Raw genomic sequence first — 27,085 nt, forward strand, 5'->3', positions numbered from 1 at the left:
AGCCAGAGGTGGGGCACACAAGCTAGATATTAGTTCCTCTTTGTTTCTATTTGTTTATTTTATGTGTATGGGTGCTTTGCCTGCATGTGTGTGTTCACCGAGCATATGCCTTAAGGTTTCAAATCCCTGGAACTGAAGTTACAGATGTTTATAAGGCACCATGTAGGTACTGAGAATCAAACCCAGGTCCACTGGAAGAGCCGTCAGTGCTCTAACTGATGAGCCACCTTTCTGGCCCCAGTTCCCACATATGGAGAAGGGAGAGAAGCACCCTTTGCTATGCCCTCCAGACTGTTTACCAGTTGCAACTCTATGCTTGTATCTTACTCGAGACCTGACAGCTACATCTTAGCTAATTTTTTTAACCTTAACATTCCATTTCTGCCTTACACTAATTCTTTATGCGAGTCTTTGTACCACTCATCTATGGCAAGGCTTGCTTTCCTAACTTTAGTGAGGGAAAAGGTGAGATTGAAATCCAATTAACAGTTGTTGCACGTGTTCTAAGGTCCAGACAGGCAGTATTACTGCTTAAAAGTACCTGCTTGGGAGCTGGGCTGCTTGGCCTTCTGTTCCCTTCTGACCCCAGCAAAGTCACTGCCTGTCTGGGTCTCACATTATCCACAATGAAGGCTATTCTGTCTTTGGCAGAAGATGATTCCATGTCTTAAAAATCTTACAGAAGTGTTCTTTCTCCCTCTCTCTCCTTCTGTCCTCTCTTGTCCCCCTTCTTTCTCACCTCACTCTCTTTTCTTTCCATTTCTCCTCTCTATCTCTCTCCTCTCTTCTCTCCTATCTCTCTTCTCTCTTTCCTTTCTCTGTCTCCTTCCTCTCTTCTCTTCCCATTACTCCACTTCTTCCATCTCTTCTCTAATATTACATATTTGGATTGCCTTTGGAGATCTTCAGAGGATCTCTTTACATCACCATTTTTCTCCTTTCTAGAATTAGGAGAACAAGCCTTACCAAAGAAGGGTGGTACAAACATTCCTGCATCTATGAAGAGCTTAGTCCAAGGGTTTTGTAGGAAGGACTCATCTATTCCAGCTCCTTTTCTTCAAGCTTTGGGATACAGGCAGGTTTCCTTAGCATAACATCATACAAATACTCTCCCTCTCCTTGTTCCTCAAGTTTCTTTTTTTTTATTATTAAGAAAATTCATTTTACACACCAATCAAAGATCTCCCTCTTCTCTCCTCATCCTGCCCCTCCCAACCTACCCCCTACTCCCACCCACAAGAAGACAAGGCCTCCTATGGAGAGGCACATTCAATAGAGGCAGGTCCAAACCCTTCCCCCTCCTCAAGTCTGCACGAGGTGTCCCATTATAGGTAGTGGGCTCCACAAAGCTCACTCATGCACCAGAGATGGAGTCTTTTTTTTAAATTCATTTTTCTTTATTAAGAATTTTTTCTACTCACTTCAGATACCACTCACAGGTCCCCTCTCCTCCCACTGCCCAGCCCTCTCTCCCAAGCTAACACCGCCCCCCAGGCATCCTCACATCCCCCAAATCAAGGTCTCCCATGGGGAGTCAGCAGAGCCCAGCACATTGAGCCTAGGCAGGTCCAAGCCCCTTCCCACTGTACCAAGGCTGTGCAAGGTGTCACACTACAGGCACTGGATTCCCAGAAGCCTGCCCATGCACCAGAGACAGATCCCAATCCCCCTGCCTGGGTGCCCCCTCCCCCCAAACAGTTAGACCCAAACAACCATCTTCCATATCTAGAGGGCCTAGTCCAGTCCCATGGGGGCTCCACAGCCAACAGTCCACAGTTCATGGACTTCCACTAGTGTGGCCAGTCACAGAGATGGATTCTTATCCTACCACTTGGGGACTCCCAAGCAGATCAAGCCACACAATTCCAGAGAAGTGAACTAACAGGGAAGACCCAAAGAGGGATGCATGGACCACCCTGGGAAGGGGAAATAGGTAAGATCTCCATGAGTAAACTGGGGGTGAGGGGTGGGCAGTGGAGGGTAGGGGATAGGGGATGAGAACATAAGGGAATGGGTGGTTGAGCTGGAACAGGGAGGGAGAGGGGATGCAATGAAAGAGATACCATGATAGAAAGATGTTAGGGACCAAGATGTCAGGAACCAAATATGAACCATGGAAAGTACTAGCTAGACCAGAGAACAAGTCATAAGCCCCTTCCCAGAGCAGTAACCAGAGGCCTCCAAAGATAATAGAACATCCCACAGTCAGGTGCCATGACAACTGAACGTAAAGAGCATTCCAGGGTCAGGTAGCCTAGCAACAGAATAAACTGCCCCTGACCAGTGACCTTAGCCGACATCTTGCAGTTGCACGATCTGCCTCACACGTCTTGCACCCCTTCCATGTTCTACATGCCCCTTTTCCCTTTCCCTCCTTCCTGCCCCTTCCCCTCTTATGCTATGTAAGCCATGTGGAGAAAAATAAAGATTGGCGGCTTGATCAGAATTCTGTCTTGCTGTCAGTCTCTTGTGTCGCCCTTCCCTTTCATTCTCTCCCACAGGTGGGTCGCCCCCCCCCCCCCCCCCCCCCGTTGAAACCCCGCTGGCCGGGGCAGAGAGAGATATCAAGGGGATAGAGAGAAACCCAGTTCCTCAAGTTTCTTCACGGAGAAAAGAATCTTCCTTCAGAATCTCCTATCCCATTTCTACCAACTTCCCTGATGTCCACCCCACAGCTGCCAAGCCTTTTGTATTTCATTGAGCTATTGAAATATGGTGTGTCCAAATTATGTAAAATACTTACTGGATCCAGAAGGCAATCTGCAAAGAATGTAAATTATCTCAATATTTTTTGCTTTCTTAATGTGTTGAAATAGTTAATAGCTTTGATATTGTGTGTACCACTAAATAAATTGCATCTATTTATTTTCTTAGAAAAATATCCATCATAAAACTTAAAATTATAAATTACAGTTCAAATTACATTCTTAGAGGACAGAGAGATTATTTGCTATAGAGATCTAGGTCCTCACAAGTTTCCCTATTTCTACCTTTAAGTGGGAGTTTTTCTTTGTCCCACCACACTTTCTGTCCAGAAATAGTCTTCAGAGTTTATAGTGGAATATTACTTTAACTAGGCAAAGATATATTTGTTTATGCTGCAGAATATTACCATAACTATATAAAGGTTTGCCTCTTTTCTTTATGCTGTATTTGTTTAATTATGTAAAGGTGTGCTGCATTTGTTTCACTTTGCTCGCCTAAGGCACCTGTTTGGTCTAATAAAGAGCTGAGTGGCCAACAGCTAGGCAGAGAAGGGATAGGTGGGCTGCCAGGCCGAGAGAATAAATAGGAGGAGAAACCTAGGCTTTGGAGAAGAAGGAATGAGAGAAGAAGGAGGAGAGAAGAGGGAAGCTCTTAGGACCAGAAGCCAGGCAGCCATCAGCCAGCCAGACATAGAGACAGCAAGAAAGTAAGAAAAGTTAAAAAGTTCCAAGCCAAAAGATAGATTAAACAGGTTAATTTAAGTTAAAAGAGCTAGCTAGAAATGTGCCTAAGCTAGAACAAGCATTCAAAACTAACAATAAATCTCTGTGTCATGATTTGGGAGCTGGTTGGTGGCCCAAAAGAAGAAGCCTAGTATAAGAGTTCTTCTCCCAAGATCTCCAGGTGATCTTGGAACTGGACCCAGCCTGTCTGCAGGGCAAGGTGAGGAAGAGAGTCCTCTATAAGTAGTTATTATCAGGAGAAAGTGTCAATGGTATCAGCTCATGGGTTGATTAACAATACTTCAAGATGAATATGTGTCTCATGTGAAACCATACAATATAATCATGGGTATATATCTAAAGTTTCCCAGGGGCTGGAGTTAGACTATTAATAAAGGAAGGAGGAAGTGTTATGTATATTGAGCTCTGATGAACTTAGAAAGTTTCAACAGAATAATGAAGACCAAAGGTCCCAGAATTTTCTACTGATAAATTAGGAGAGAGTTGAAATTTACTTTTTGAAGTGTCTTATCCAATTTGCTCTTCCTTTTATTAATTTTAATAAACAAACTGGTTGATTTTTTATAATTAAATTTATTTATTTCTTATACACATCCAGACTGTTTTCCCCTCCTCCCTCCCCTCCCATTCCACCCCTCTACCTCCTGTCCAACAGATCTCCCATAATCCATGCCTGCTCTGTTTCTGTTCAGAAAGGGGCAGGCCTCCCATGGGTATCAACAAGATGAGGTAAGACTAAGTTCCTTCCTTTGTATTAAGGTTGTAGCAAGGCAACCCAGAATGAGTAATAGGTTCCCCAAAGCCAGCCAAAGTGTAAGGGACAGCCTCTGCTGCCACTTCTAGGAGTCCCACAAGTAGACCAAGCTACAGAACTGTCACACACATGTAGAGGGCCTAGGTCAGTCCCATGCAATGTCCCTGGCTGTCAGTCCAGACTCTGTGAGTTCCTATGAGTCCAAGATAGTTGTTTGGTGGGTTTCTTGTGATGTCCTTGACTCCTCTGGCTTGTACAATCCTTCCTCCTTCTTTTCAGCAGGATTCCCTGAGCTCGGCCTAATGTTTGGCTATGGGTCTGTGCATCTGTTTCCATCAGTTACTGGATGAAGGTTCTCTGATGACACTTGGTGTACTTTCCAATCTTATTACAGGAGATGGCAAGTTCAGGCTACATATCCACTATTGCTAGGAGTCTTAGCTGGGATCATCTTTGTAGATTCCTGGGAGTTTCTACCTGACCTTGAAATGTCCCCCATTTCCAGTCATGTCTTTCAGTACTCTCCCCCTCTACCCAACTCCCAACCCTGTTCTTCATGTTCTCACCCCTACCCAGCCCCCAGTTCACCCACAAGATCTCTTCTATTTCCTCTTCCCAGGGATATCCCTCCTTGGCTCTCCTTGTTACCTAGCCTCTCTGGATTTGTGGTTTATAGCATGGTTATCCTTTACTTTACAGCTAATATCTACTTATAAGTGAGTACATTCCATGTTTGTCTTTCTGCTGGATTACCTCATTCAGGATGATTTCTTCTAGTTCCATCCATTTGTCTTCAAATTTTCTGATGTCATTGTTTTTAACAATTACATTATGTAAATGTACCACATTTCTTTATCCATTCTTTGGTTGAGGGGCTTCTAGGTTATTTCCAGATTATTATGAATATTTTTTTAACATTAATATTTAGAAATTGAAAATATATTTTCTCTCAGACAATACAACCTGACCACAGTTCCCCATCTCCACTCACTCCTCCCAGCTCTTCCCATCACCCCTCTTTCCCATGCTCATGGATTGGTAGGATCAATATTGTGAAAATAGCCTCTGCACATATATTATGGCTGTTAGTTTGATGTTTTCATGGGACTCCTAACAGTGGGAGTAGATGTGTCTTTGACTCTTTTGCCTGCTCTTGAGACCCTTTTCCTCTTGTTGGGTGAAATGTTATGTAAATTCCGTTAGGTTCATTTGGTTCATAACATCAGTTATCTCCAGAAATTTTCTGTTTAATTTTTGTCTTGATGACCTGTCCATTGGTGATGGTAGGGTATTGAAGTCTCTATCAGTGAATGAAGATCAAAATGTGATTTAAGATGTAGTGGTATTGCATTTACAAAGGTAATGGCCTTGTGTTTGGGGCATAGATTTTAAAAGTAGAAATCTCATCTTGGTGGGTTTTTCCTTTGATGAGTATGTTGTGTCCTTCCCCATCTCTTTTGGTTAATTTTAGTTTGAAGTCTATTTTGTTAGATATTAAAATGGCTACATCAACTTGCTTCTGAGATCTATTTACTTAGAATATCTTTTTCAACCCTTTACCCTGAGGTAATGTCTATCCATGATCTTGAGAGATGTTTCTTGAATGCAGCAGGAAGACAAATCGATTTTTGTATCTATTATGTTACTCTGTGTCTTTCAATCAGGTAATTGAGACCATTGATATTGAGAGATATCAATGACTAGTGATTGTTAACTGCTGTTGTTTTGTTGTTGTTGTGTGTTTCTCTTCTGTTTTTGCTGGTGTGAGATTATTACTCATGTTTTCATGGGTGTAGTTAATTTCCTCGGTTAGGAGTTTTCCTTCTAGTTTCTTCTATAGGGCTAGATTTTTAGATAGATATTTAAATCTGACTTTATCATGTAATATCTTATTTTCTGTTTTTATGGTGATTGAAAGTTTTGCTGGATGTAGTAGTCTGGGCTGACATCTGTGGTTACTTAGAGTCTGCAGCAACATCTGTCCAGTCCTTCTGGGTTTTAAAGTTTCCATTGAGAAGTCATGTGTAGTTCTAATAGGTCTGTCTTTCTATGTTACTTGGTATTTCCTCCTTGAAGCTTTTAATATTCTTTTTCAGTTCTGTATGCTTAGTGTTTGGGTTATAATGTGGCTAGGGGACTTTCTTTTCTGGTCAATCTATTTGATATTCTGTATTTTTCTTGTATCTCTATAGGTATCTCTTTCTTTAGGTTAGAGAAAATTTCCTCTCTAATTTTGTTGAAAATATTTTCTGAGCATTTGAATTGGGATTCATCTCCTTCCTTTATTCCTATTATTCTTAGGTTCGGTCTTTGCATAGCATCCCAGATTTCCTGGATGTTTTGTGTCAGGAATATTTTAGACTTAACATTTTATTTGTCTGATACATCCATTTCTTCTATCATATCTTCCCTTCATGAGATTCTTTCTTCCATCTCTTTTATTATGTTGGTGAAGTTTGCCTCTGTAGTTCCTGTTTGAATTCCTAAATTTTTCATTTCCAGAGTCCCTCAGCTTATGTTTTCTTTATTCTTTTCCCATTTTCAGGTCTTGAAGAGTTTTATTTGTTTCCTGAAACTGTTTGTTTTTTATTTGCTTTCTTTAAGAGATTTGTTCATTTCCTCTAATGGTTTGTTTTTGTTTTACTAGCTTTCTTTGAGAGATTTATTAACTTCCTCCAATTATTTGTTTGCATTTTCTTGGATTTCTTAAAGTAATTTATTCATTTCCTCTTTAAAGACCTCTATCATATTCATATAGTTGGTTTTAAGGTCTTTTTCTTGTGCTTCAGCTATGTTGGAATATTCAGGGCCTGTTGTAGTAAGGTAGCGTGACTATGGTAGAGTCTTGTTGTTCTGGCTGTTATTGATTGTGGTCTTATACTAGCATCTAGGCATCTGGGTTTGGGGTGATTATAGTTCTAGGTATTGATTTCTGGGTTTGTCTTTGTTGGGTTGTATTTTGTTTCTTGGTTTCTGTTTCCCCTCTGAATTTTCAGGGAATGTGTTGGCTGTATGCTGCCTCTTTTACTGACCTGCTTGGCTGGTGTCTGGTGTTGAAGGCTTGGGGAATGGGAGGGTAGGGGGAGATGGTTACCCTGCTGATTAGGTCTAGGGGAACAAAAAGAGTGGTCATGGTCTACATGCAGCCTACCTGGTCATCTGGCAGGTGAGGCCTTTGGTTGAGCAGGGGCTCTCTGCCTAATGTAGTGAATAGGATACAGTGATGTGGCAACAGGGAGGGAGGCCAGGGAGGAATGGTCTGTGGGATCCATGGAAGGTGTGGATGGGGGCAAGGGAGTCTACATCTGGTGTTTTATCACAGCACTAGGTATGATCCTGAGGATTGCTGGTCTGATTTTTTTTTTTTTTGAGACAGAATCTCCTTTTGTCACCCAGGCTAGTCCTTTACTCACTATTGAGTCCAGGTTGGCCTTGAACTCATAGCCTCCTGCCTCAGTTTCTCAAGTGCTGGGATTGAAGAAGTAAGCCATCACACCCTACTTTGTATTAATTTTTAAAAATTTACTTTTTTACCATTTATTTACTTTTTTTTGTATGTGTGTGCTCCCATCAAGGTGCATATGTGCATGTGTTTAGGTCAGAGAGATGGAAGTAAGATCATGAGTCTTGTTAGCAAACACTTTTACCCACTGACCTACCTTGCTAGCCTCATTCTAATTTTTAAATGTAATTCTAACACCTTAGAATTCCCTTTAAGATGGCTGTAATCCCTTCTTTGGCCTTTCAGGACTGACTACATATTATAGTTGATCCCAAGCAGGATTCCTTTCGTGAGGAGGAAGTTGAGGTGTAGAATTGCCAAGGACTTACAAAAGATACACAGTAAACTGCTGGGAAGCAGGACCACAGGTAAGCCCAATGTCGTGTCCTTAATTAATTCTCATTATTCCAGAATAAGAGACCTCGAGGCTTTGGTCATTCCCTTGCCTATCTAAATGATCTATTTCTAGCTTAGCCTTCATATCTTCTCTATATCTTAGTGATTCTATTGCTGTATATCAGACTTGTCCCTCTTCTCATTCACTGACTCTCTTCTCCCCTCTCCAGCTCATTCACTGACTCTCTTCTCCCCTCTCCAGCCCTGTTTCTTTTTCTCCTCCTCTTGAAAATTTTCAATCCCGCCTCTCTGTCTCTTTCTATCTATCTATCTATCTATCTATCTATCTATCTATCTACCTATCTAATCTATATCTCCCATTAATATCTCTCTCCATTTTCTAGAGATTAGTCTCTCCTGGGACACCATGTCAGAGACCCTGAAAGTCAAAAGAACCCAGACTCAGGGATCATATCAGAGAGTATCACCCACCAGACTGGTAAGAATTCAGGATCATGTGGTTTTGGTTTTCATTAGTGTAGACAAATTTCTTAGCAGTCTTAGTAAATAAAAAACATGGAGCCAAATATAGGGTGAAAACCTTAGAGATCAGGGAAATAGGAATATCCACCAGCCACCTCACCTCACCAGCTCTACAGCTTCCAAAATGCTATGATTTCCTGTCTACCCAGGCTTTTATTGCCTCGCTGTTCTGCCCTCTCATTGGCTCTTAGCCCAGCTATCCTACTTCCTTTTTACTTTCTGTCTGTACAGACCTCCAGGTTTCTATGGTTGGTACTAGGATTAAAGTCATATGTCACTAAGCTTGGCTCTGTTCCCTAGTGTGACCTTGAACACTCAGAGACCCTGCCTGCCAAGTGATCGGATTAAGGGCATGTGCTACCACTGCCTGACTTTTGTGTTAACTTAAAATGGCTTGCTATTTCTTCTGATATCCAGGCAAACTTTATTTATTAAAATATAAATAAAATACCACCACATTTCAGCACACATAAAATATCACCACATATTAGCCCACTTGACTGAATGGAAAAGTGGTCTGATTAACTTCTGATGTTCTAGAGCTATTTGAATACTCTGCTAAAGAAACAGCACAGCTCTTGAGTAACTTCTGACTATTAGGCTGGCATGGAATTCCCAAGAATCTTTGTTTTGGAGCAATGGATGAGCAATGCTCCAAGCTAGTGAAAACCAATCCAGAAGTCCTAGTCTCTTCTGTCTTCCTCTTGTGTGTGAATGCCATCTAGTGGGATGAAATGGGAAGATACCACAGAAAAATCACTCCTGGGATTGCATAGTAAAGAATTTAAGAAAGGAGTATGCAGACTATCATGTTAAACTGTCTCCTGGGAAACCCAGAATGTTCTATGAAATGACTGGCCTTCATTTAGGCTGGCCTTCTGAAGATTGCTGGACGAGGGAGTAGTTATGTCATGGGGAGCCAGGGGACTGGATCACTTTCACTTCACTGATTGCTGGCAAGATGTGGTTGTCACTTGCCCAAAATGGCTAGAGGCTTATCTCAAGTAAAACCATAAGATTATGATGATATTTTTGGTTGTCAGCCTAGCCTTTAATGGCTGAGCCATCTCTCCAGCCCATGGAAGAGAGGATCTCTGGTATTGAAGATACGTTAGAAGAAATAGATTCATCAGTCAAAGAAAACTCTAAAACCAACAAAGTCATGACCCAAAATGTCTAAGAAATTTGGGACACCATGAAAAGACCAAACCTACGAATAATAGGGATAGAGGAAGGAGAAGAATACCAATTCAAAGGCAAAGAAAATATATTTAACAAGATCATAGAAGAAAACTTTCCCAACTTAAAGAAGGAAATGCCTATGAAGATACAAGAAGCCTATAGAACACCAAACAGACTAGACCCCCAAAAAAGTCCCCTTGCCACATAATAATTAAACAACTAAACTTACAGAATAAAGAAAGAATATTAAGGGCAGCAAAGGAAAAAGGCCAAGTGACTTATAAAGGAAAACCCATCAGAATAACACCCGATTTCTCAATAGAAACTTTGAAAGCCAGAAGGACCTGGACAGATATAATGCAGACACTAAGAGACCATGGATGCCAGCCTAGACTAATATACCCAGCAAAACTTTCAATCATCATAGATGGAGTGAAAAAGAACTTCCAAGACAAAACCAGATTTAAACAATACTTATCCACAAACCCAGCCCTACAGAAAGCACGAGAAGGAAAATTCCAACCTAAGGAAGGAAGATACACCCATGAAAATACAGGCAATAGGTAACACCACAGCAGTAAACCCCAAAGAAGAGAAGTACACACACACTACTACCAAAAAATAAAAATAATAACAGGAACGAGCAATCACTGGTCATTAATATCCCTTAATATCAATGGACTTAATTCACCTATAAAAAGACACAGACTAACAGAATGGACATGAAAACAGGACCCATCTTTCTGCTGCATACAAGAAACACACCTCAAATTCAAAGACAGAGACCTCCTAAGAATAAAAGGCTGGGAAAAGACTTTCTAATCAAATGGTCTTAAGAAGCAAGCTGGTGTAGCCATCCTAATATCCAGCAAAATAGACTTCAAACTAAATCAATCAAAAAAGATGATGAAGGACATTACATACTCATTGCAGGAAAGATCCACCAAGATGAAGTCTCAATTCTGAATATTTATGCCCCAAACACAAGGGCACCCACATATGTAAAAGAAACAATAATAAAGCTTAAATCACATATAAAACCCCACACATAAAATAGTGGGAGACTTCAACACCCCACTTTCACTTCTGGACAGATTGGCCAAATTGAAACTTAGCAGAGAAATAATGGTCTTAACTGATGTTATGGCTCAAATGGACTTAATCGATATCTACAGAACTTTCCCAACCTAAAAAGGAAATGCCTATAAAAATACAAGAAGGTTACAGAACACCAAATAGACTGGATCCAAAAGAAAGTCCCCTTGCCACATAATAATAAAACCACTAAACATAAAGAATAAAGAAAAAATATTAAGAGCTGCAAAGGGAAAAGGCCAAGTAACATATAAAGGCAGACCCATAAAAATAACACCTGACTTCTCAATGGAGACTCTAAGAGCCAGAAGGTCCTAGACAGATGTTATGAAGATACTAAGAGACCATGGATGCCAACCTAGACTATTATAGCCAGCAAAACTCTCAATCAACAAAGATGGAGTAAACACAATATTCCACGATAAAACCAGATTTAAACAATATTTCTCCACAAATGCAGCCCTACAGAAAATATTTGAAGGAAAAATCCAACCTAAGGAAGTTAGATACACCCATGAAAACACAGGCAATAGATAGTCCCATACTAACAAATACCAAAGAAGGGAAACATACAACACTACCACAAAAAAACAACAGGAATTAACAATAACTGGTCATTAATATCCATCAATATCAATGGTCTCAATTAACCTATAAAATGACACAGGCTAACAGAATGGATACAAAAACAAGATCCACCCATTTGCTGCATATAAGAAACACACCTCAACTTCAAAGACAGACAACACCTCAGAATAAAAGGCTGGGAAAAGACATTCCAATCAAATGGATTTAAGAAGCAAGCTGGTACAGCTATCCTAATATCTAATAAAATAGACTTCAAAGTAAAATCAACTGAAAGAGATTGGGAAGGACACTACATATTTATCACAGGGAAAATCCAACAAGATGAAGTCTCAGTTATGAATATTTATGGCCCCAAATTGAGGGCACCAACATTCGCGAAAGAAACATTACTAAAGCTTAAATCTCACATCAAACTCCACACACTAGTAGTGAGAGACTTCAACACCCCATTCTCATCAATGGACAGGTCTGCCAGACAGAAATTTAACAGAGAAATAAAGGAACTAACAGACATTATTAGTCAAATAGACTTAGTAGATATCTGCAGAATATTCCTCCCTAACACAAAAGAATTTACTTTCTTTTCAGCACACCCATGGAACCTTCTCCAAAATTAATCACTTGCTTGGTCACAAAGCAAATCTCAACAGATACAAAAAAGTTGAAATAACCTCCTATGTCTTATCAGACCACCATGGCTTAAAGTTAGACTTCAACAACAACAAAAAACTTACAGAAAGCCTACAATCTCATGGAAACTGAATAATGCCCAATTGAATCACCAGTGGGTCAAGGAAGAAATAAATTAAAGAAATTAAACATTTCCTAGAATTCAATGAAAACAAATGTACAACATACCCAAACTTATGGGACACCATGAAAGCAGTGCCAAGAGGAAAATTTATAGCTCTAAAGGCCCACATAAAGAAGTTGGAGATCTCACACTAGTGACTTAACAGCATACCTGAAAGCTCTAGAACAAGAAGAAGCAAAGTCACCTAGGAGAAACAGACACCAGGAAATAATCAAATTGAGGGCTGAAATCAATAAAATAGAAACAAAGAGGACAATACAAAGAAATCAATGAAACAAAGAGTTGGTTCTTTGAGAAAATCAACAAGATAGATAAACCCTTATCCAAAACAACCAAAAAGCAGAGAGAGAGCATCCAAATTAACAAAAATCAGAAATGAACAGGGGGACATAACAACAGACAAAGAGGAAATCCAGAGGAACATCAGGTCACAGTTCAAAAACCTGTACTCCACAAAACTGGAAAATCTGAAAGAAATGGATGATTTTCTGGATAGGTACCCCATACCAAAGTTAAATCAAGACCAGGTAAACTATTTAAATAGACCAATAACCCCTAAGGAAATAGAAACAGTCATTAAAAGCTCCCAATCAAAAAAAGCCCAGCACTAGATGGTTTCAGCACAGAATTCTACCAGTTTTTCAAAGAAGAGCTAATACCAATATTCTTCAAATTGTTCCACACCATAGAAACAGAAGGACCATTACCAAATTCTTTTTATGAGGCTACAGATACCCTGATACACAGACCATATAAAGATGCGAAAAGAAAGAATTACAGACCAATCTTCCTCATGAACATTGATGCAAAAATTCTCAATACAATACTGGCTAACCAAATCCAGGAACACATCAAAAGAATTATCCACCATGACCAAGTAGGCTTCATCCCAGGGATAAAAGGATGGTTCAACATACAAAAATCTGTCAATGTAATACACCATATAAACAAACTGAAAGAAAAAAACACATGATCATCTCATTGGATGCTGTAAAACTGAAAGAATAAAAACCACATGATCATCTCATTGGATGCTGAAAAAACCTTTGACAAAATCCAACACCCCTTCATGATAAAGGTTATAGAGAGATCAGGAATACAAGGAACATACATAATTAAGGCAATTTACAGCAAGCCAACAGCCAACATCAAATTAAATGGAGAGAAACTCAAAATGATTCCACTAAAATCAGCAACAAGACAAGGCTGTTCGCTCTCCCCATACTTATTTAACATGGTACTTGAAGTTCTAGCTAGAGCAATAAGACAACAAAAGGAGATCAAGTGTATACAAATTGGAAAGGAAGAAGTCAAACTTTCATTATTTACAGACGATATGATAGTTTACATAAGTGACCCCAAAAATTTTACCAGGGAACTCCTACAGCTGATAAGCTCCTTCAGTAAGGTGGCAGGATACAAGATAAACTAAAAAAAAAATCAGTTGCTCTCCTAATACAAATGAAAAAGTAGCTGAGAAAGAAATCAGAGAAACATTACCCTTTACAATAGCCACAAATAATATAAAATAACTTGGGTTAACTCTAACTAAGAAAGTGAAAGACCTGTATGATAAAAACTTTAAGTCTCTGAAGAAAGAAATTGAAGAAGATATCAGAAAATGGAAAGATCTCCCATGCTCATGAATAGGTAGAATCAACATAGTAAAAATGGCAATCTTACCAAAAGCAATACACAGATTCAATGCAATCCCCATCAATATACCATGACTATTCTTCACAGACTTGGAAAGAAAAATTCTTAACTTTATATGGAAAAACAAAAAACCTAGGATAGCTAAAAGAATCCTGTATAATTAAAGCAACTTCTGGAGGCATTATGATCCCTGACCTCAAGCTCTACTATAGAGCTATAGTAATAAAAACAGCTTGGTATTGGCATAATAACCAACATGTGGACCATTGGAATCAAATTGAAGACCCTTGATATTAATCCACACACCTATGAACATATGATTTTTGACCAAGAAGCCAAAATGTACCATGGAAAAAAGAAAGAATCTTCAACAAATGGTGCTGGCATACCTGGATGTCAACATGCAGAAGACTGCAAATAGATCCATATCTGTTACCATGCACAAACTCAAGTCCAAGTGGATCAAAGACCTCAACATAAATCCAGTTACAGTGAATTTGATAGAAGAGAAAGTAGGAAGTAGTCTGGAACGAATTGGCACAGGAGACAACTTCCTAAATATAACACCAATTGCACAAACACTGTGAGAAGCAATTATTAAATGGAACCTCCTGAAACTGAGAAGCTTTTGTAGAGCAAAGGACATGGTCAATAAGACCAAACAACAGCCTACAGAATGGGAAAGGATCTTCACCAACCCCACATCTGATAGAGGGCTGATCTCCAAAATATATAAAGAACTCAAAAGGTAGACATCAAAATACTGAACAATCCAATTAAAAAATGTGCCCCAGAACTTACCAGAGAATTCTCAACAGAAGATTCTCAAATGGCTGAAAGGCATTTAAGGATTGCTCAACATCCCTAGTCATCAGGGTAATGCAAATCAAAATAACTCTGAGATACCATCTCACACCTGCCAGAATGGCTAAGATAAAAAACACTGAAGACAGCTTATGTTGGAGAGGATGTAGAGCAAGGGGAACACTCCTCCACTTTTAGTGGGAATGCAAACTTGTACAGTCACTCTGAAAACCAGTAGGGCATTTTCTCAGAAAATTGGGAATATGTCTTCCTCAAGACCCAGTTATACCACTCTTGGGCATATACCTAGGGAATGCTCAATCATACCACAAGGACACATGTTCAGCTTTGTTTATATCAGCATTATTCATAATAGCCAGAACCTGGAAACAACCTAGATGCCCATCAACTGAAGAATGGATAAAGAAAATGTGGCACATATGCACAATGGAGTACTACTCAGCAGTAAAAACAATGATATCATGAAATTTGCAGGCAAGTGGATGGATCTAGAAAATATCATCTTGAGTGAGGTAACCCAGACTCAGAAAGACAAACATAGTATGTACTCACACATAAGTGAATACTAAATGGGAGGGAAGGGATGTCCAGACTGCAACCCACAGCTCCAGAGAGGCTAGCTACCAGGAAAAGACCCTAGGCAGGACACATGGGTGACCCTGTGAAAGAGATGTAGATGGGATCTACATGAGTGGGCTGGGTGGGGGCATGGCAGAGGGCAAGGAGTGGGGGATGAGAACATAGGGAAATGGGAGAGTCAAGCTGGAACAGGCACAGAGTGGGAGGGCAGGGAGGAAGATACCATGATAGATGGGAATAGGAAGAGGCAGGGTACTGGGGAGGCTCTCAGGAATCCACAAATTTGACCCCACCTTGGTCTGCTGGCAGTGGACCAGAGGGTGTCTGGTCTGGTCTACTCTGGTGACCAGCCTAGCAAATAACCTAGCTGTCATCATAGAGCCTTTGTCCAGTGACAGATGGAGGCAGATACAGAGATCCACAGCCAGGCACCAGGCTGAGGTCCGGGAATCCAATTGATGAGAGAGAAGAGATACTGCAGGCAAGGGACATGGAGATCATGATGGGAGGATGTGCAGAGATGTCTGGCCACACTAGTGGAAGCCCATGAACTGTGTACTGGTGGCTAGTGTGTACTAGTGCAGCCCGCATGGGACTGGACTAGGTCCTCTGGATATGGAAGACAGTTGTTTGGCTCAAACTGTTTGGGGTCACTCAGACAGGGGGATTGGGACTGGTGGCTGTGGAGCTCCCATGGGACTGGAATAGGCCCTCTGGATATGGAAGATGGTTGTTTGGCTTGAACTGTTTGGGGGGCACCCAGGCAGGGGTATCAGTATCTGCCCATGGTCTATGGGCAGGCTTCTGGAATCTGGTACCTGTGGTGTGACTCCTTGCACAGCCTTGGTGCAGTGGGAAGGGGCTTGGACCTGCCTAGTCTCAGTGTGCTGGGCTCTGCTGATTCCCTATGGGAGACCTCGATTTTGGGGATGTTGGGATGCAGGGTGGCTTGGGAGAGGGGGCTGGGGGTGATAGGAGGTAGGAGGGGGTGTCTGTGGATAGCATGTTGAGTGAGAGGAAATTTCTTAATATAGAAAACTGAAAAAAACTTTCTGTTCTTTGCTGACAAAACATAGTACATTTTGGCAGTGATAAATTTCTTGATTAACTTGATATTACCATCTACACTTTACAAATATACAACCACTTCAAATTTTATCTCATTGACAGATGCAATAATCATTTTTTTTTCAATAAAAATGGTTGCTAAGGCTGAGCTTGGTGGCACATGCCTGTATTCCCAGTTCTGGAGCGGGAAGTCCAGGATTTACAAGTCTGTTTAAGCTAGACTGACAGTTTGAAGTCAGCCTGTGCTGTGTGAGACCCTGTCTCAAAAACCTCAAGCAACCAAGTAACCAAAATTTTTGCCAAGTAAACTGTCAAAGGATAGACTGTCAAAGTCCAGCCATGACTTTCTGGCACTTATATTTTGGCAGAGTTCTTTACCTTTCATTAGAAACTGAACTCATGGGAGCTAGAAATTTAGAGCAGAGTCCCCTGGGCCTCTTTACAGCATCACGATCTCACAGGCACATGGGACTGTCACCCTCCTGGATAGAAAAGCAACAATGCTCTCTACAAGACAACCCAGACTCTACCCGTTGCTCCTTCCAGTGTCAGGATTCTGCCTACAGACTTCCTGTTCACTGGCAGGTGGATGGCACTGCATGGGTCATGATGTTCTTAGTGATCCAAGTGGTGACTGTCAGATGACACAAGACAGAGGATCTGTAGAGTTTTCCAGAGGATAAAGTAAAGTAGCCTCACTGAAAACTGTTCCTGGTTCCTTTGGAGGTAAACACATTTCATCAAATACTTTGTGCTATATGAAATAAATGCTATTTAGGGAGCTAGCCAGCTCCTCATCTACCAATCTATTAATTCTCAAGAAGAGTCTCTGGGTCTCTATAATGTATTCCTCAACTCTGGCTTATGAAGCTGGATTAAGGTGTCTTTAGATCCATGACTCTCCATGTGATCTGGGTGATTATTTTCATGGGAACATCTTGAATTTCCCCTTTATCATTTTTCTTTGTTTATGCTTAGTGCCTCTAACGTAAAGTGTTTCTTTTTATGTATTATTTCAATTGCAAGGCTAGAGGCTTAGTTTTGTAGTGTGGAGAGAGGGAGGCAGCATGGAGGAAGAAAAGGAGGTGGGGGATGGAGAAACAGTGAAAAGCAGAGGTAGGTGAAGGAGGAGAATGAAGAAGAGGAAGGGGAAGTGGAGGAGCGGGAGGAGAGTAGAGGCCATCAAAGGGATTAAGGGGAGAAGGTGATAGAAGACAAGATGATCTGAAGTTAGAGATGGAATTAGTTGGGAACGAAAGAAGATATGGGAATAGATGATAAGGTGGAGAGAAATAAGAGATGAAGGAGGGAGAGAGAGGAGGGGAGGGAGGAGATGAGAAGCCAGATTGGCATTTACAGTAGAGAAGGATAGGGAAAAGTACCAGACTGAGTCTAGTTGTTCAGAGAAGGAAGAGTGGGAAGAGGAGGGAGGAGGGGAGAGATGACAGAATAAGGAGGAGACAGAGGCTGTGACTGGATCCCAGGTCTTCAAGATCTTTAGAGTAAGCTAGGTTTATCAACCATTTTCTGACAGGAGGAACATGGTCCAGCCCGTGGGTATCCTACTGGTTTCCATCTGCCTGTTTTACAGACTGTTCAGTCTTCCAGACAAAGGTGAGACATGGGAATGAGTGTGGCTGGGGGTGAGTTTTTGATGAAGTAGCTGCACACCTCAATACCATTTGTAACAAATTCTGAGATGTCCTGTAGGGGAGAGGCTACCCTGATTTTGTGTGTCGTAATAAACAAAAGGGCCAGTTCTCTATCATTTAGATTTTTAAGTATAGAAAATATGATCTTTCAAAAAGGCTCTCAAAACTAGCAAGATTAAACTAACAAGGGGGAAAGTCAGAAGTCATGTCACAGAACAATTTTTTTCTTCATTTTGATATGTTTTAAATGCCTATAGAATGAGAAAAATATAACTTATTTCTGTAAAGACTATTCTGTTTGTTATCAAAGTTGTAATGTTTTGAGTGATTCTGAAATGGCTATTTATGAAGGGACTTCATTCTGGTTCTTGTTTTAGTGTTGTGAGGATTATGCAGAGCTGGACATACTGCATTTTATGGAGTGGCTGAGAGTACATACTCATTTAAGTATTCCTCGGCATGTTTTAAAATAGTTAAAAACCAGAGTGGATAAGTGTTTAAAAATGAAAGACAAAAAAAAAGAGGAACAGAGATTCTTATTGTATGACCACTTTAGTGTCAACTGGGATTCCTATTTTATGATTATTGAAAGGTAGCTTTTTCCCCTTAGCTGTGTGTCTTTATTTTAAAATTATAAATAATATTTATTTGTGTATGTGCATGCACATTTGCAAGTCATGGTATGCATGTGTAAGTCAAGGACAACTTGTAGGAGCCTGTTTCCTCCCTCCATCATATGGATTCCAGGGATCAAACTCAGGTCATCGGGCTTTGGGAGCAAGCACTTTTTTCTCCGAGCCATCTTGCTGGCCCAGGTCTCTCTTTTACCATGTAAACTTTACACAGTACATCTACTAGGAAGTTGATAAGATGCTCCTAAGACCTCTCCACTTTCAATGTCTGGCCTCTGAAGGTACTATTGTCTTATCACTCTATATATTACTATTATAATTTCTGCTATCTTGAGTAAAATCCCATGGATCCTGGGCATGTTAGCTTGTACTTAAAATGATGCAGTGCTGCTTTGGTTTCCGTCATCCAACTGCTGCTTTATGCATGACCCTCTTTTAGGCAGCTCATGAACATTAGTTTCCTAGAGTTACAAGGGGCCCCGTCACTGCCTTTTTTTTTTTAATGAGCATTTTGCCTCTGTGATTTATAAATGCACCATGTGCATGCATGGTGACTATAAAAGGTGGAAGAGATACCCTGAAACTGGAGTTACAGATGGTTATGAGTTGGCATGGGCTCCTGAGAACTGAACCCAAGTTTTCTTTCTGCAAGATCAGTAAGTACTTGTCACTACTGAGACATCTCTCCAGTTGTCACCTCAGTTTTGTTTTATGGTTTTTTTGGGCGTGTGTGGGTAGCTTATCTTAGTTTCTCTGTGGTGTACAGAGGACAACTTGTGACATCTGAGTCTCTCCTTCCACTCTGTGGGGGCTGAGGATCTAACTCAGGTCCTCAGATCTGTCTTGGTGGTAGGTACCTTTACCTGCCAAGTGCCTATGGGGCTTTTGTCTGAGCCCCAAAGAACATACAGAAAGCTTGTGATGCTGACTGTATCAGTGTAGGCTGTAGTGCTCATGTTGCCACTGTAGCCAGTCTGAAGAATGTGATCGAAAGTTAGAGGCATTCTGCTTTCAGAGACACCAGATAATGGAAATGATCACATTTTAGCATTTTTGGCAGTAATAGCATAGTAGGCTTTGGGGTGGAGAAATTAAGCGTCACAGATATATCTTCAGTCAATGATTGAATAGGCACGTGGGAAGACAGAAGACGCAGGTTTTGAGTGGTGCTTGATGAAACCATTTATGATCATGGCCTGGAGGAAGAGAAGTGATTCAGTTGGAAATGCTTCACAGAAGACTGGTTTGAGTGATCTTATTCCAGGTTGAAATTATTATTTTGGGAATAAAATATATAACCAAAATCTGGCAAATGGTAACCTCTCTTGCTTTCTATTTCTTCTATTTTTGTTTACAATTTTTCTTTATTCTTAAGGATTTTATACACACATACATACATAATACAATAAAATACAATTATATATACTCTTCTTTCCCCCTTCAATCTCCCCCAATATGTCTCATTCTAACCTTTAAAAAAGTAACCCATTAAGTCTAGTTAATGGCACCCATGTGTGCATGGGTGTGGGCCATCTACTGAAGTATCGGAATCCACTCAGTAGTCACACCCTCAAAAAAGAATGATGCTCTCCCCTAGAAGCTTTTGAATGCTGATAGCTCCCCAGTAAGGCATGGGCCTGGAGAGATCATCTCTTCCCTCTGTGCTGGAGCTTTGGCTGTATTGACCTCAGGCAAGATAATCACAGATGCTGAGTTCATGAGTAGGACAGCCATGCCATGTCCAAAGGACAGAATTTCACAACACTTCTCCCCACACTCTGGCTCTTACACTTTTTCTGCTTCCTTTTCTACAACATTTCCTAAGCCCCAGTGAGAGGGGCTTGATATGAATGTCCCATTTAGGGCTGAACACTCAGTATCCTATGTTATCTCGTTTCAGTCCTCTTACTGCTTATATCTGAATGTTAGCCATGGGGAACAACCCCAGAAATTACTCTTCCTGAAAGGCATTTCTCTTCTCAATTTCTGTAACTTTGGATTACTGGAGTTGGTTGGTAGGTAATGGGTCACAAGTGGAGGATATGTTAATTTTTTTTCTGTGTTGCTTTGTCGTGTTTTACATGGTTGTTGAAGTGGGTTGGTTTTTGCTTCCTCTTCTCCCAAGCCTATTGGGATGTTCTGTTTTCTGTGACTCTTATTAGAGGACTATTCACATGTAGTTCAGCTAGGGAGCTGGTGAAACACAGTGTTGATTATCAAATGGATACTATTTTTACTATTTCTGGCTATGTGCCAACAGGACAAAAGGTGAGTCTGGACACTCAGCACCAAGGTGACTAGGTAGAGTCAAAACCTTAGCTACCCCCTGGGTTCTATGAATCTGCTGGAGTCAGAATACCATCATCAGATCCAGTAAAGTTTGTCTACAACTGGTGGCTATAAAGTCACCAGCTCAGGAAAAACTCTGGGGCCTCAGCTTTATAGAGTCCAGATCCTGCAGCAATGATTGGAACTTCAGGAGTGAGAAGACAACTCACACATGACCTGAGAGACCCAAGCTCCATTCTTTTCCTAAACATCGTATTTTTATCTATTATTTGGAGATTTCACATAATGCACCCTGATCACATTTACTTCCCAGTCCCCCCAGGTCTACCCCACTACCTGTGTGACCTCCCTGAAAACCAAAGAAGAAAAAGAAAAAAAGAAGGAAAAAATACCAAGTCCAATTTGTGTTGCCAATATAGTCATTGGAGCATGGTCAAACAAACCCCTAGTAGCCATCCCCTTAAAGAAAATTGAGTCCTTCCCCACCCCAAGCACACCAGAAGCCATCAATTGTGAAGAGTTACACTTCAGCATCCCTATCACAATTTTAAAGAGTTCTCTTTATTGGCTTCCTGTCTAGCCAATTGTCACCCCAATTTTTGGGGTGGGTGGGTGGGTGGGAGAGAGGGATTGTCACAATTGCCTTCTGTCTTTCATTTTCAACTGTGAGTCTCCAGTCATCAATACCACAGCAACAAAAAGCTTCCTTGCCCTTTATAGTCAGCTGCAGCCTGAATCATGGACTTTCACATGGTTTCTGGCTGCAGCACAGACCATGGACACAACATGGATTCAGGGAACAGCAAAAACCATGGAAATCCCCATGGCCTTCAATGGTAACATGGGCTGCAAATATCAACATGGCCCCCGGCTACTGCAGGGTTATGGACTCCAACATGACCCCTTGTGGCAGAATGGACCATAGACAGCAGCATGGTTCCAGGTCGAAGCACAGCCCAGGGACATTAACCTGGCTTCAAGCAGCAACATGGACCATGGGCATCAACACCCCTCAGCAACAGCACAGACCACCAACATCATCATGGCACTCAACTATGGACATCAGCAGAGTCTCTGGCACCAGAGCCCCATTCTTTTATGGGGCCCCGGGTACCGTTGCCAAAGCTCAGCTCTGCACTGACTTCTGAGACCACTGGAATAGAGTCCAAGGGTACTCTCTTGTCCTGTATAAACAATGATCTTCAAACTGCATTCTTCACAACAATTGAATTTGGTGTGATATTTTTGTTTCTTTCATTTTAAGTGTTACATTCAGGGAAATAAATATTTGTTCCCCATTGTGTCTTTCAGATTATTATCCACCAACTGTGGGTAAGTTTGTTTTAAAAATGTTTATTAAAACTTGTAAAAAACGTGACAAGTGGTGTCACTGGATCATCCATATTTTTAAAAGATGAAATACTAGTTTAATATATATACACACACACAAGGCGGTGTCAGTTCCTTTAAAAATAGTTAAAGATTTTGTATGGCTTGAGTTTGCATGGGTCCTGTGCATGCTGTCACAGTTGCCATGAATTGAACTGTGATTCCACTGTACCTGGATCTGACAGTATTTTTACTTCCTCATTCACAATGATCCCTGATTCTGAGGAGGATGGAGTGCGGTATCCCATTTAAGGTTGAACATCCCACAGTGTCTTGTTCTCTGCATGTTGATCAGTTGTGGGTGTCTGTTAAATACCACCTACTACTAAGCTTCTCTGATGATGGTTGAGTGATGCATTAATCTTTGGGTATAATGACAAGTTATTAGAGTGGTGAGCAGGAAGTCCCACCCCTCACTGAGGAACTATTTTCTAATTGATAGATAGCTTTTGGGAGAAGAATTAGTTCTCTTTAAAGGTGTGGACTCAGGTAAGGTCAACCACATTCCAATGGATGGACACACACCCAATAGCATCTAGGGAAAAAAATTGGGTAGTTATGGAATGGGGTGTGGATCTGGAAGGACCTTCTACAGTGAGGGTATATGATCAAAATATAATGTATGAAATTAATATAATAAAAGTATTTAAAAATTAAAAAGAATAATGATTTTCCATCAGTACTTTTAAGTGATTAAATGTGTCATTATGAACATGTCAAACTGATATTTTCTTTTCTCAAAGGCTGAATACTTAAGAAAATAATGAAAGAGAACTTTCCTGTGTCTGTTCAAATGATCATTTTTGATAATAGCTGAATGTACTAGAAAGCATGTTTTTTTAAAAAAAATTCCCTTACTGATTGATATTTTAATTTTAATTTACTATTTTTAAAAGAGTTACTTTACTCTTAATTGTACATATGTGTGTGTGTCTGCTGTTACACACAGAGGTCTTGGTCTGGTCTTACATGTTCTTTGGCTGTTACAGTCTTTTGACCTCTCTTCAATGATGTTTCCTGAGTCTCAGGGGCAGGGTGTATGACACAGATTTCCATTTGTGGCTGATCACCATAGGTGATTATTATCTGAACTTTGACAGTTGTGATTTTCTGAAGTAACTGTTGTGAATGGCATTCTTAATTGGAGTGCTATTCCAACTAAACCCAGGAAACACAGGACTATCTATTGTCAACAATACCAGTTAACTTGATTGGAGAGGGAACTTCTAATCTATTTGATACTATGAAAAGGAATTTGTGGACCAAGAGCTACCTACCACTGGATAATTAATGTTAAAGGCCAATCAGTCATTGATAAGAGAGGAAGTACTCTCTTTTACACTGATGATGAAATGTGCTTTGGAATTAAGTCATTAAGAAATACATAGGATTAGAAGAGAGTCTGCCTAGAATCCCCCAGTGAGGGTTTTCAGGTGTGGCTCAGTGGTAGAACCCCTGCCTGCATGGGCAAGACCCTGGGTTCAGTTCCTAGCAATGAAAAAATTTGTAGGGTTTCAGTAAAGTAAATAATTTCAGGTGGATAAAACTAGGTCTGAAAAACAGATTGTGTGTGATATCCTTGACATAAGCTCATTACAATGTTGCTTTTCCTTGGACTAACATAGCTATTAATGTCATTTGCTAGAAGAGTCTGTTTTAAAACCAAAGACTGAAATGAACTTTACTTAAATTTTTATTTCTCAGATTATATCATTAAAATGCCAGAGATAGAAGGTAAGGTGACCAGAAAATTTTCATTATTAATGTATGTTCTTTCTCTTAAAATTTTTAATCTTTATTTTTATTTTATGTGTATGAGTGTTTTGCCTGTCTGTATGTCTGTTCACCATATGCATGCCCACCTAGTGCATGGGGAGGCCAGAAGTGGGTATCAGATCCCCTGGAATTGAAGTTACAAAAGATTGTGAGCAGCCATGTTCGTGCTGGGAACTGAACCCAGGTCCTCTGGAAGAGTATCCAGTGCTCTTAACCACTGAGCCATCTCTCCAGTGCCTTTGTGTTCTCTTCTGATTCCATAAAAATGGCAACATTTGTGATTTTGCTTTTAGTAAATTTTTTCTTTTCCCCCCTTTTTTTGTAAAACATTGCATATGACATAAAACATGAAATACACCACCATGAATTCATTTTTTGTTTATTTTACATACCACAGTTTTCCCTCCCTCTTCTCCTCCTGTTCCCCCCACCTCTGTTCTATCCCACCCATGCACTTCTCAGAAAGGGTAAGGCCTCCTATGGGAGTCAACAACGCATGGCATATCAAGTTGAGGTAGGACTAAGCTCCTCTCTGCATCAAGGCTGCACAGACATCCTACCACAGGGGATAGATAGGTCCCAAATGAGCCAGGGACAGAACCTGGTCCCATTGCTAGGGGCCCCACAAACAGACCAAGCTACACAACTGTCATCCACATGCAGAGGGCTTAGGTTGGTCCCATGCAGGCTCCCTAGCTGTCGGTCCAGGGTCCATGAGCTCCCATGAGCTTGGGCCATCTGTCTCTGTGGGTTTCCCTGTCATGATCTTGACCTGCCCCCCTCTTGCTTATATAATCCCTCCTCCTCTTCAACTGGACTCCTGGAACCAGGCCCAGTGCTTGGCTGTGGATCTCTGCATCTCCTTCCATCAGTTACTGCCACCATGAATTATGTTTTTAAAGATTTATTTATTTATTATGTATTCAACATTCCTCCTGCATGTTGCCTGCAGGCCAGAAGAGGGCGCCAGATCTCATTATCGATGGTTGTGAGCCACCACCATGTGGTTGCTGGGAATTGAACTCAGGACCCTGGAAAAGCAGCCACTGCTCTTAACCTCTGAGCCACCTCACCAGCCCTGAATGCCACCATGAATTCTTACCAGCACTAAAAATTTATACTTAAAAAATTTTGCCTAATAGAGAATCCCAGATTTTAAAATTCACATAGGAAATCAACCGATAATAATTTGGGATATCGTGAACAAAACAGTACTGAGGTAGAAAAACACTTCATTTTATAACCAGCTGCCTAACCATAGTATAGATGTTTCAATATAAAAACATGGCATTGACCTAGGCAGAGTCAAATAAGCAATATTTTTTAATCTTATGAATCCAGGAATTGCCCAATTTTTTTTTTTCACAATGGCATCCACAGTTCTAATAGTGGCTTTGACCTCAGAGGTCATGGATTCTGAGGAAAAACTCATCTTTTTTTAAGAGTTACTTTTAGTTTTTGAGTATGTATGTGTCTATGTCTATATTTGGGCTTGTTTATGTGAGTGCAGGTGCCTGTGGAGGCCAGAGATGTAGGGTCTCCCCTGGAGCCCGAGTTATAGGAATTATGAGTTACCACATTGGGGTGCTGGGGACTGAACTGGATCCTCTTGTGTATGGGCTCTTAATCACTGAGCCATCTCTTCAGTCCTGGAAAAACTCACTTAAAAATTTAAAGTAGAACAGTTTTTAAAAAATATATAAATCTAATACATTTAAAGGAAGGGGGGATGTGATATAATTCTATTTTAATTAAAATGTGTTACATAGAATAGTTTATATTTTTTCTTCAACAATTTCACATATGTAAACAATCCAAGCCAGGCAAGGTGGCACACATCTTAATCCCAGCACTTGGGAGGCAAAGGCAGGTGGATCTTTATGAATTTGAGGCCAGCCTGGTTTCCAGGACAGTCAAGGTTACACAGATAAACTTTGTCTCGAAAAAAAGAAAAGTATTTTGATCATATCCTTCTCTAACACCCTGTTCCAGTCCCCTAATGTCCCTCACACTCCCTTCCTCCTTTTATGTCCTCTCCATTTTTTCCTTTTTTGGTAACTCACTGAGTCCACTTAGCGAGGCGTGCTGGAATATTGAGTCATTTTGTTGATTTGATCTTAGCCAGGTCACCACAGCTGCAGTGGGTTAATGAGAGCAAAGAAGACAATATGTCAGAGCTCTCCCTCCCATCCTCTGACCTTACATTCTTCCCACCCCTCCTCTGAGAAGTTCTCTGAGCCTTGTGTGTATGCGTGTGCTGTATGTTGATATAGATGTCTCATTTAGGGCATGAATTAATTAAAAACACTACTCACAAACTCAGGGACAGATAAAGGGTTTTTGCTTTCTTTTAGATGGTGACTGTGTCTTTCCATTCTGGTATAGAAACGAAATATTCTATGACTGTGTCTATTTCAATGCAAAACACAAGTGGTGTTCTTTGAACAAGACCTTTCAAGGTTACTGGAGGTACTGTTCGACCTCAGGTAAGAGTCTCACTCTAAATTCCACAGACGGGAGGGTATGCCTTGTCTTGGCGACTATTTGGTGTGATAGGCAAGAACTCAGAATCTAGAGCAAATTCTGAAGTGAAAATAAGAGATATACAACTTCTTTGTTGTTGTTGTGTATGAGTGCATATGCCGTATGTGTGAGTATGTGTGGGTGTGTACCTGTGAGTGTGTGGAGGCCAGAGGTCAATGTCGCGTATCTCCTTCTATTACTCTCTACTTTATTATTATCATTTATTTATTTTTGAAATAAGGCCTCTCATTAAACCTGGAGCTTGTTAATTTGGTGAGACTGCCTGGTCAGAAAGCCCGAGGGATCTGCCTTTCTCTCCTTCCACAGTGTTGAGGTTAGAAGCATGTAATACTATGCCTGGCTTTTTACTTGCGTTCTAGGGATCTGAACTTGCATCCTCATGCTTGCATAGTGAGGACTTTACATACTGAGC

The 27,085-nt window shown here is 40.7% G+C and overlaps 1 protein-coding gene across 1 annotated transcript in view; it reads left to right on the forward strand.

Annotated features, from left to right (window-relative positions):
• The window catches only part of Bsph1 (binder of sperm protein homolog 1), a 56,445-nt gene that overhangs the window by 27,761 nt on the left and 1,599 nt on the right, over positions 1–27,085 (forward strand). The window contains exons 2-7 of the mRNA XM_036199719.1: positions 7,952–8,073; positions 8,446–8,540; positions 17,926–18,005; positions 22,276–22,296; positions 24,058–24,087; positions 26,484–26,615. Coding sequence (XP_036055612.1) covers positions 17,933–18,005; positions 22,276–22,296; positions 24,058–24,087; positions 26,484–26,615 — 256 coding nt within the window. The 5' untranslated portion in view covers positions 7,952–8,073; positions 8,446–8,540; positions 17,926–17,932. The remainder of the gene's footprint in view (positions 1–7,951; positions 8,074–8,445; positions 8,541–17,925; positions 18,006–22,275; positions 22,297–24,057; positions 24,088–26,483; positions 26,616–27,085) is intronic.

The sequence above is a fragment of the Onychomys torridus genome, chromosome 1 (assembly GCF_903995425.1).
Source record: "Onychomys torridus chromosome 1, mOncTor1.1, whole genome shotgun sequence".
In the NCBI taxonomy this organism is placed as follows: Eukaryota; Metazoa; Chordata; class Mammalia; order Rodentia; family Cricetidae; genus Onychomys; species Onychomys torridus.